Raw genomic sequence first — 11,192 nt, forward strand, 5'->3', positions numbered from 1 at the left:
CAAGGGAGGGGGCCCGCGGGGGAGGGTAACTGCTGGGAGGGGGGAGGGAAAATAATTCTTCAAAAAAGAAAAGTCAGTCCTCTCCTCTCCAGTCCGTGGAAAAGCCAACGGGGACGTTGACAAGAGGGCATTTTTAGGAAACGTGTCCAAATATACAGGGTAAGAGTGAATGTGAGGGGGGAAAAAAAAAAAAGTTGTGGGTTGTAGAAGTTATCAAGTGGGATTTGCGGCGCTCTCTGCAGGAAACGCGAGCGGCTCCAGTTCAAAGCCACATGCACCAACGTGACATATAAGCCATTAAAATATCATCCCGACGGCTCATTTCTGCTTCATCATACATTCCCTAACTGCTTCCCGAAAGCTGGAAAAGGAGAAATGAAGAATGACCGCCTAACTGGAACCACAAAAGAGAGGCTTGGAGGGGTTTGTGGTCCCCCCTCAGCCACCCCGAAGTGATGTACAGAAATGAGGTGATCCCGGCAACAGGTGGAGCGAGGTAAGTGCAAGAATCCAGGGGGCAGACAGCGGAAGAGCAAGCGCCTTGTGGGGCTGGATGGCACCCAAACCCCACTGGGGGAAGAGGCCTAGCCAGGCTTTCTCCCTTATCCCCTCCCCCTTTAGCCCCCGCAACCGAAGTGCAGGCCCCACCCCCACTGACACTGAGGGGAGGAGGGGACCCTTCCGCAGAGGGGCGACGCCGGAGACCGGTCTACCCTTCTTCCCAGGAGTGGGGGAAGGGGGTCCAAATGGGGTTCCCACTGGCACACGGACCAAAAGCAGCTTGTTGCCCACCCGCCTTCCCTTCCCTCCTTGTAAATGGCCTAGATGCCCCACTGCGGGCACAAGAAGGGGATTCGTGGTCCAGAGCTACCCTCACGCCCAGTAAGAGGGACCCGCGCCGGGAGGGGCCCCTGGGGGCAGCTTCTCTACCCTGCCCCCACCGGGATGGCGGAGAGGTACTCAGCTTCTCCTCTCCAGGGTCAAAGGAGCCAAGTTAGCAGGCCCGGCTGGCAGCAAGAGGATGGAACTTCGCCCCAACCTGACAGCGGATGCGGGCTGGGTCAGCGCCGGGTGCGGATTCTCGCCTTCCCGCATCCTGGTCCTGCCTCAGGACTCTGACCCCTGGGATCCGCTCTCTGCGCGCAGCCGGCCGCGGGTTGGGGACTTGGCTTTCTTTCTCGAGGATGCGAACGAGGGCTGGGCCTCGCTCCCTGGGGAGCATGCTGCAGCGTCAGCCGCCTCGGACTCTGGGCACACAAGGAGAGTGGAAATTAGGGGCCAAGTGAGGCAGGAACAGAGTTGGGCCGTGACAGAAATCCAGGACTGGCTCAAAAAGGCTTGACCGCAAAGTTTGGGGTTGACAGTGGCCCATGGGGACAGTTGAGAGCCAGCTTTGTCTTAGGGATGGAGACGGGGTGCTGGAGAGCTGTCCTTCGGCCAGCCCGCCTTCAGGAAACTCCCTACGGATTCCGAGGTCACATTTCTCCCCCTCTCCGACGGAATTGGCCTCGCAGCGACCCAGGCTGCTGCAGCATCCTCCCTTTCTCTGCCCCCAGACGCCTGCAGGTGGAGGGGGGGATGTCAAAGCGAGAGTTAAATGCCCGGGCTGCTTCTGCAGTCGATCCATGGCTGCAGTCTTTACCCTAGCACCAGAAGGTCGCCCAGCCTCCAGCCCCGAGCTGGGGAAACCGAGCTACTGCTGAGGGAGGAGGAGAATGAAGAAACCCTCTCACAGCCTAGCCTCGCGGCGCAAATTCCTGGTGCTGGAGGCCCAGGCGAGGGTGGCTAGGGAGGTTCAGGGAGCAGCGGGCAATAGCGGGCCGCCGGCAGAGGCCAGGAGCGCGGTTCTGCTTCTGCTCGGGAGCCCCAGGTCAGCGGGCCGAGGCCCCTGCTCTGCGCAGCGCCCGGGCCGAGCTGTGGCCGAGAGGCGAGCACGCCTTTGCCACTACTGGTTCCGAGTTAATCTGCGTGGTGGAGCAGCACTGAAGGCTGGGGCCTGAAGTTACCGCTTGGAAAGCAGGCTGCAGGTGACCTCTGACCTTGGCCTGGCCTGCGCCGGCTAGGGCGGCCTCACAAGGTGCGGCCTCGGCGCTCTTTTCAAAGAAAAATAGTGCCTTTGCAGGTACCCACCGCCCTCCTTCGTGCTCTCATCCTTCATGATCAATCACTGGGCCTCGCTGGCACCCTTTCTTCCAAGGAGGGGGGAGGAAGGCAGATCCCAATGAATCTCTAGGCTGTTCTCCGGGACTGGTGATTCAGGGGCCGCTGACTGGTGTGGGGAAATGGTCTGGAGAGAGCATGCTGGAAAACCAAGCCAACCTTGTGGCAGGCCTCCCACGCCAGTCTAGTGGGGACCTCAGGACCCGGGCCGGTCCTGTCCCCACATTTTCTCACCCCTACATCAGCGAGGTGACTGGCTTGCTGAGTGGTGTCTGAGTCTGAACCAAAGGAGATGTTTTCCCTGGTCCCCCAGGGTCTGGTGGTGGAGATGCCTGCTACAGAGAGCAGATTAAGGTCCCCTTGCCTGCCCTAGTTCGGCCTCCGCAACTTTTGTTCGCATGCCTGTGGGTTTTTAATAGGCAAAGGGCTGCTAGGACCTGAAGGTAGAAGTGACCCAGACCTCTTAGAGATCAGAGTGGGGCAGCATTGTGGGTGGACAGAGGTCTCCAGGAAACCTCACACCCATTTCCCTTGGAAGCAAAAAAGTCAATTCTATTAGCTCCAACCAGCCAGGATTTTCCCGTGCCAGACATCCTGCCATGAGGACATTTCAGAGTGAGGACGCCCAGCACGCCGCCCTTCTGTAGGAATGCAAGACAGGGTCTCCTTTTTTCTCCCGATTTGTGCAGGAAGGAGCTTATTACCTCTGGGGAAGGATGCCTTTTGGTTAGAAAGACTTGAAAATAAATAAAACCCTCTGGGAAAAGGTGAGTCTACCCCCGCTCCCTAGGCTTGGACCTGGAAGGGAAGGGAGAGAGAAGGGTGAAAACAGCCAAGCTAGTTCAAATGTGGGCTGAGGACAGAGAGAGAGAGAAATCTTTGGGCATAGAGAACTGGAGACCCTTTGAGATAACAGAGTCCCACTTGGATTTGGCCTGTGGTTCAACAAGTTAAACAATTGCTTGTTCTGTGGGCTGGAGTGTCAAGACAGGCAGACGTCCTCATTGACAAGAGGGCTTGCTGTGTTTGTCCAGCCTGAGACCTTTTCAATGATTGTTTGTCTTTTAGGCCAAATGGAGTGTCGGGGCTCGGTGGATGGCCTCTGTTTAGCTGCTCCACTGCCTCCAGCCTCCTCTGACAGAGGCAGTGGTCCCCAGGATGGTTTTAAAGACAGGCTTAAAAATGACCAAAGACTTGGTAGCTCTAGCCACAGGGTCAGTCTGAAAAGGAACACATATATTTTAAAGGGATGTTACTTCTGACCTTCTCAACTAAGACGAGGGGATAACCAGGATGCAGTGATGAAAATTATGCCTTTTTTTCCCTAATCTGGTTGAATTTTATTATATCATCGACTGTGAAAAATCAACCAGTGATAGCTCCAAAATAGGCCTGGGGGAGGGTCATATATGAGGCGAAGGGATTCTGCAACACCAAGGAGCAGGACAGGATCTGAAAAACTTCAAAGAAATTCCTCTCAGTCCCAACACTTACAACTCACTGTTAACATCCTAACTTTTTTTTTTTTTTAGTTTGTTTGCTTTTTGTTTTGTTTGTTCGTTTGTTTAACTTCCTAGAAGACAGCGGTCCCTCCCACTATTAAATCCCACTACAATACAACCAATACACTTGAAAAAAAAATAAGTGGGGCTTCTCATAGAATAAATTCCAATGTGAGATTTTTTAACACAGCCTGGAAAGAGGGCTTAAGTCCACTTGCAAGGCAAAGCCACAAAGTGAATTTCAGATAGAAGTCTAGTTGGGAAATTATGATTTTTATTATTTTTCATCAAGGATGTATTGTTTGGTAATAAATATGGGCAGTTCCCAGTGGAGTCCTTATCATTCTTTAGCTACCAAACTTGAAAATGGTCAAAGAAAAACCGAAAGACTCTCCTCAAACCAACATCTTCTTCACTCATACATTCAGGCCAGAGGATCTTGCCAGACAACAAAGTATCAAATTGTTCGACCAGTGACTGTCCTCTTTTTCTCGCCAAACAGGCTCAAAGTCAGAAAATGAGATACAAGACTTCCTTGGTGATGAGGAAACAATTCCGGCTTTACCGAAACACTCTGAAAGACTCGCGTAAGTTAAGATTCTCCTCTTGGAATATTGCTTTGCTGACGTTTCTTTTTTAGTTTCTTTCCTTCCTTCCTTCTTTCTTTCTTTTTTTTTTTTTTTTTTGAGTAAGGAGTTTTGTTTTGTTTTTTGTTATGTTAGGTTGTGAGTTTGGGGTGTTTCTTGAGTTCATTGAAACTTAACACAACACCTTGCTGTTTGATGCGTTTGCACACAAATCAGCAACACAACATCCCACCAGCAGCCAGCTAATCTCCCTCAATGCCTACTCATCTGGACATTCTAGAATTAATATTTGACGACTCTCTCATTGAAACAACCACCCCTGACCTTCTGCAGCTCCACTGTCACATTATTCTATGACATATTCATCTTGAATTCATTTCCGGACGATTTGATTGGAATGAGGTTTGACATGTATTGGCTTCCATGAAAGGAGCAGACTTTGATCTTGGTGATGGGGTTTACATGATATGCATCATCTTTACCAGGGACACCAGCCTTCTGCAATGTGGTGGTGACGACATTCCCACAATGTGGTGTCTGAACAGGGAGTGACTGACAGCCGCTCTGTCAGGAATACCTTCATTGTGAAGAATTTAATTTAATATTCCATTTAGAATAAGCATATGATTTAGGGTTGGGTGGTTTCCCTCCCAGGCGTCTAGTTTCCTTTATTTCATCTACACCACCAGCTGACGGTTGTCTCCAAAGATGTTCCCTTGATGGTAGGCAAAGCAACCCTCTTAACAAAAATTAAATGGACAACTCAGGCAATGTTTCTTTTATTATTTCGAGATGATTCGATGGCAGAAGTCTTTAAAGAGATGTGGTTATTATGTAAATTCAGTTGTTTTGATTCCTCAATGCTGTTCTGGAGGATCCTTTAGCCATATTTCTTAATCTTTTGTCAAAAGACATTTCCCAGAACCCTTGCTTGGAAATTAAATTCTAGCCGAGTGTATATTCTTCCATACTCAGTTCCGTTAATAACGGTGATTAAAGCCCAAACTTTCATAGCAGACGAGAAGAATATTCCCCCTTATCTTCAAAATCCTGATAGATCTCATCTCCTTTGTACAATTTGGAGTTGGACATACAGGCTCCTGTGGCTTCAGTTATTTCTTTTCATAAGACTGGAGACAACTTCCCACCGCAGGAATTTTGAAGTTCGTCTGTGAATAGCCTAGGAAGAGATTTACCCCCTTGTTATGGGTGCTAACCTGGCCAGAAAACTGAGAAGAAAGGACTGAGCAAGTGACTGCAGATCTAGATGCAGAACATTCAGACAACTGGTTCAGAAGGCTTGTGCTTAGCCAGGCTCTGTGCACTGGCCCTCAGCTTCTGGGACCCTGCTCTGAGCAAAACCTGCAACAGATAATCATCATTTAGCATTGCTTAAAAGATCAAAAAGGAAAAAAATAGTAGCCTAGCTAGTGATCTGAAATCCTCCCATTTCTTTCCTTTCCAGGGGAGAGAGGGCAAGACGTTCCTCCACTTGAGCCAATGATGTGAGGAGCTCTGGCAGATAGATGGCAGGGCTGCCAAATTTCTACACAGTAGATTAGAAAATCACTTTAGGTTGTGCTATTGCAGTGTCTGACTGGGGCAGGCAAAGATAAGTGGGGCTTGATTCTGGGCAATGGCTTGAGAGCCTCTCTGGGCAGAGGGATGCGGCAGGGCTAAGGCAGGTAATGCTGTTTTATCTCTGATAGTGCAGTATGCTCCAAACAGGTCCCCATCACAGCTGCCAGTTCTTCTTGCTGATCTCTGCCTGAGATGTCGGAGCAAAAAAAGTGAATTCAATGCTGCCATAACCCCAGGCATCATTAGGAATAGAATACTTCAGGTTGGGCCAGAGTGTGCTGAGAAAAGATTTTTAAAGAAAAAATCTGAGAAACTCTGAGGACATAACCATTCCTTAGCGTGTCCAACTGAAGAGTCTCTGAAACCTGGGCTTCTTGCTCCTTGGGCACTGGAAGGCCCCAGTGGAGACTAAAATATGTCTCCCTGATATAGGTGCTCCACGTGTCATCTGTGGATAGCTGGATACTGCTTTGGACTTATGTCACAGATATGCCTTGAAGACCTTTATGGAATCTCTAAAGTTTCCTGTTTATAAATATTAGTGGGAACAAGGGATTTTTTCTTTTTTTCCTCCTCTGTATGGCTGTCCCTGAGGAAATGTTCCCCTGGGAGAATGCCTGGTCTGATTGCTGTATTTAGCCAACCAAGGTATGGACCATGTGGCTCCAAGGAGCTTGCAAGGATCAGGCAACCTCATTGACCTGCAGGTCGGCTGACCCCTGGCTACTGAAAAAGCATCCACCCAGGCTAAGTCTAGATGTTTTCAGCACTTCTAGGGAAGGCTGCATCTGGGAAGGAGCTCCATGGGGCCAGACTATTGTCAGTATTTTGGCTGAATCAGATGTGTCTGCCCTTCTGCTGCTGGCACAAAAAGCCATACACACGTTGGAAGCTTTTCAAGGGCAAAGTTAGTAACAGACAGGGTGCTGTGTCCTAACAGTCTATGTGTATAAATCCTCTACTTCTTAAACCTGGAGTCCACGGAGTCAGTTCGAATTTGGTCCGTGAACTTGAATGGGAAAAATCACATCTTTATTCTCACTACCTTCAAACTGAAAGTTAGTATTTTTTTCCTACTGTGAGTGTGGGCAACACACCACAGGCCTATCTGGAGCTCACCGACCTCACCAGGCTTCCAAAGGGATTCACAGCCTAAAATGTGTTAAGAACCCCTATTCTGTATTGTTACTCAAGCTCCTGATGGGGGAAGGGTGTCACAGTGTACATATTAAGGGATTAATTTCGGTGCAAATCAGTCTTATTCAAAACTAAAGTGGATGGTGGATTTGACGAACATCCTGAATGGCCATTTGGTTGCAGATTGCCTAGGTTTAGGTGGCATGCCCGACTATCGCAGAAGTGCCCCTGTACTGAGGCCCAAATGCCATGGGGAAATTGATCAAACTTGTTGAGGGGAGAGATAGAAGGAAGAGCTGAGCGAGGGGTTCCAGAGGGGAACCCGCTCGTTTTCTTTTTTTGAGGTCTCCACGGGTTCAGCCCAGAATCGCCTACATAACTACCAGACCCAACAGACACTTGCACTGCGGGGGGGGGGGCTTGAAACCACTCACGGAGACGTGCGAACACCTCGCTGGAGACACCAGGCCCCGGAGCGCTTGGAGGAAGGGAAAACAGGGCAGGAGACCAGCGAGGAGGCAACTCTGGGCAGAGCGAGAAGCCCCTGGAAGTGAGGAAGTGAGCGAGGGAGAAAGCCAGGAAAGGAGACATTCTCCAATCCCGGTCTCCAAACTAGTGTGGGGAAGCCCCTGGTTTTGTGAGCAGAAGGGATCCGGCTGTCAAGCCCTCTCTTTGGACTTTTTTTTTTTTTTTTTTTTTTATGCTAAGGCAGCGTCTATTGGTAGCGGCGCCTAAGCTCTTCCGCCCGAGAAGCAGAAAGGCCTGGGCTCGTCAAAGCCGAGGGAAATTATTGTGGAAGTTAATCCCTGGCTTGAGTGCGGCACCCAGAGAGCCCGAAAGGGGAACAATGCATTAAATGAACAAAGTTTCAAAGAATCTGCCAACCATTATAAATAAGTTAATTTTTTTTTTTTTAATTTAAAAGAAGCCCTTATTTACTGACGAGGAACTGTCTAAGAATAGTCCTCGGTGGTGCTGGGGTTGGCTGGGGCGGCTCAATCAGCTCCTTGTAATCTGCTTAAACTTCTGGCCTCAGCTGATGGGGTACAGGGTCTTTTACTCGATCCTTAAAACTTCTCTTAAAACCAAGCCCTTCTCTTTTTGGGGACACTTTCTGCGGCAGCCTGGGAGGCCCGAGCACTTTGGCCGGTGTTTTTGACTACAGCGAGTAAGGCTGGGTCTGCAGCCCTTTAAACTGCGGGTTGGTGTAGCTGGCCCCAGCCCGTCGGCGCAGACAACGGACACTCCCCCTGTTTACGCACACTCCACTGGGCCAGAACAGAAGTTTTTTCCACTGCCCACCAAGGTGGCGCCCGCAGCCCAGGAGGGCGTCCCGCGGGAGGAGGACCTGCGTCCGCAGGCCCTCTCAGAGCTTGGACTGGGAAACCTGCCGTCCACTCTTTACAGAGCCCAGGACGCGAGCGAGAAGGGAGGCAGGCACTCGGCCCAGCGGCAACAAGTGGCCGGAGCTGAGAGTGGAAGTGCCCCCCAATCCCCTTGCCAGAGGCTCCATCCCTCAGCGGGATACCGAGCTGGAGACTCCAGATCGGCGAGGACCTGTTCCTCCTCGCTACTTGCCCCAAGCCTTTGTTTCTTGGGCCGCCCGGCCTGCGGGTCGGTCTGGAGGGCTTGGGGTGGGTTCGAAGCCAGTTTCTCCCAGGTCATCTCTGGTTTGGGCTCACTCCCCGGCTCTGGTCAGCGCTGGATTCCTGGGTTCCCCTATCTCTGAGCGCTCCAGGCACCGGGGAGAAGGGGCTAGTGAGGCCAAGAAGAAAGGGGGGGACGAGGGAGAGGAAGGGGAGAAGAAAGGACCAAAGTAGGAAGACGAAGTGTGGCCGCGGAGGTGTGGGGAAGGAGAGAGAAAGAGGACGAGGAAAACCAGAGATTTAAGAGAAAGCGAGGGGAGCAATTCAGGCCCCAGGGCCGCTGGCCGAGGAGTTCCTCCTTCTCCCTCAGCTCCGGCAGCCTAGGCTGCAGCCTCCTCCCCTCCCCGCCGGCGCCTCCTCCTGGCTCCCGGGGCGAGCTGCCCAGCAAGCCGCCATCCCCGCGCGCTCGGCGCTGCCCACCGGGCAGGGTAGGGTGTGCTGTCTGTCCCGGGGGTGCGACTCCCAGGGCGACACTCCTCCCCGGCCGCCAAAGTCGTGGCGAATGCAGGCATACCCCGGCCCTGCTGACTTCCAGGAGCCACCAGGCGAAGCTGTCCCACCCAGACGAGGGGGAGGGGGCGCTGGGAGAGAGAACAATCTGTGCCCGGGTCAGAGCGCATGAGCAGTAGCAGCGAGAGTGGCTGTTGGGGGGGGGGGGAGTGTAGGAGGGACCGCTGTGTGACTGTGCTCGTGTGTTTGTGTGTGTCCGTGTGCGGCGGGACCTGTCATCGCTGACGTCGGGCCCGGCCGCGGGCCAATGGGCGACCTGGGCGATTGTTCCTCTCTGCGGGCCGCGACCAAGGCCCCCGGAATCTCTATTCACTTTCTCCCGCGCCCCGCTGCTGCCTCTGCAGCGTAAGGGATTTCACGTAGGCATTAAAGATTGAGAGAGAAGGAGGGGGGAAAAGCCAAAACCCAAAACTTGAGGGGGGGGGAACAACTTTGCAGAAGTTTTCTGTGGTTGTTCTTTCCCCTCCCCGCTGTCAGGTGACGGTGGCGTGAGCAGCCCGGCACCCGGAGCTCCGGGGAGCCCGGGCCGGGATGCAGCAGGCCGTCCTCGCCCAGCCGAGCCGAGAGCCGAAATTAGTATATATGGCCGGGGCGCTTCAGCACCGCCACCACTTCCAACACCGCCACCTCCACTATCGCCACTGCCATTGCCTCCACTCCCCTGCAGGGCGCCGCGACCGCGAGCGCCCCGGGGAACTGGCAGCGAAGCTCGCCTGGGGTGCAGGTCGGACCCCTCTGGAGCAGAACCCGGGGGCTCCCAGCACGTTCCAGACCCAGAGCTGCGCACCCCACTGCCCTTTCCCCCTCTGCCTCCGCCACCTTTCCTCTGCGGCTCATGGGGCTGCAGAAGGTTCCGCCGAACAGCTGCCCGGCCCAACCGCAGCAGAGGCGCTTGGCCACGCGCTTTCCCCTCGGTTCGTTGCCGCCGCCTTCTGGCTCCGGATTCCGGCGCTGACGGCAGAGGCAGCGGTGCGACTGGGCTGGGCCTGCCCCCCGGGGCCGGGTGGAGCGCGGAGCCCACGCCACCCGTTCTCACGCGCGCTATTTGTCTCGACAACAGGTAGCAGCTCTGGACACCATGGCCCCCAGCTCGCCTCCGCCGCCAGCCCCTCGGTGTTCCCGAGTCTCCACGAGCAGCCTCCCCGGGCCTCCCCCAGCAGTCCTTTGAATGGACTCCTACATCTGGGGCTCCCTGGAGACATGTACGCGCGGCCCGAGCCCTTCGCGCCGGGGCCCACAGCCCGCAGCGACGCCCTGGTCGCCGCCGCCGCCCTGCATGGCTATGGGGGCATGAACCTGACCGTGAACCTCTCGGCGCCCCACGGCCCTGGCGCCTTCTTCCGCTACATGCGCCAGCCCATCAAACAGGAGCTCATCTGCAAGTGGCTGACCGCCGACGGCCCCACGCCCCCGCGTCTCTGCTCCAAAACTTTCAGCACCATGCACGAGCTGGTCACGCACGTCACCGTGGAGCACGTCGGCGGCCCGGAGCAGGCCAACCACATCTGCTTCTGGGAGGAGTGTCCGCGCCAGGGCAAGCCCTTCAAAGCCAAATACAAACTTGTAAATCACATCCGCGTGCACACGGGCGAGAAACCCTTCCCTTGTCCTTTCCCGGGGTGTGGGAAGGTCTTTGCTAGATCAGAAAATCTCAAAATACACAAACGAACTCACACAGGTCAGTATTCGGCACTGTCTGTCTCGTGCGGACCCTCGCGGGAAGCAGACGGCCTCTTCTGGGCCCTCGGGGCTGGATTTTCCTAAATTCCAAATGGGGTGGGGGTGTTTTGGTGTGTTACTCTGCGCCAAGGCCATAAAATATTAATTATGCGCTTCTATTCTTAGAATCCCAGAAGTTTCCGGAGGCTGTGTGTGGGGAGGGTAGAGCGGGGTTTTCGTTCTAGGGGAGGAGGATGAGCGTGCCTGGGTCCTTGTGCGTGCAAACGTGTGCTCCCTGCTCGCAGAGCTTGACTTAAGGCATGGGAATATTGCCATCTAACTTTTCGCGGTCTTTTTGGAATCGCGTGGCGAGAACGCCTCCACTCGTCAGCCTTACCAGCTGACGGCCA

At 53.7% G+C, this 11,192-nt stretch overlaps 1 protein-coding gene across 1 annotated transcript; it reads left to right on the forward strand.

Moving 5' to 3' along the window:
• The first annotated feature begins 1,415 nt into the window (after window positions 1-1,415).
• On the forward strand, window positions 1,416-10,887 carry LOC101355016 (zinc finger protein ZIC 4). The gene is made up of 3 exons (XM_004379226.1): window positions 1,416-1,474; window positions 4,165-4,249; window positions 10,184-10,887. Exons 2-3 carry the CDS (start codon window positions 4,180-4,182, stop codon window positions 10,885-10,887), a joined length of 774 nt encoding a protein of 257 aa, XP_004379283.1. The 5' UTR covers window positions 1,416-1,474; window positions 4,165-4,179.
• Window positions 10,888-11,192: the final 305 nt, after the last annotated feature.

Source organism: Trichechus manatus, unplaced genomic scaffold (genome assembly GCF_000243295.1).
Source record: "Trichechus manatus latirostris isolate Lorelei unplaced genomic scaffold, TriManLat1.0 scaffold00062, whole genome shotgun sequence".
NCBI lineage: Eukaryota > Metazoa > Chordata > Mammalia > Sirenia > Trichechidae > Trichechus > Trichechus manatus.

Bases quoted from the DNA above. Each gene is read 5' to 3' on its own strand.
- LOC101355016 (XM_004379226.1), top strand. From the start codon at position 4,180: ATGAGATACAAGACTTCCTTGGTGATGAGGAAACAATTCCGGCTTTAC. The intron at 4,250-10,183 runs GTAAGTTAAGAT...TCTCGACAACAG, and splicing joins AAACACTCTGAAAGACTCGC to GTAGCAGCTCTGGACACCAT.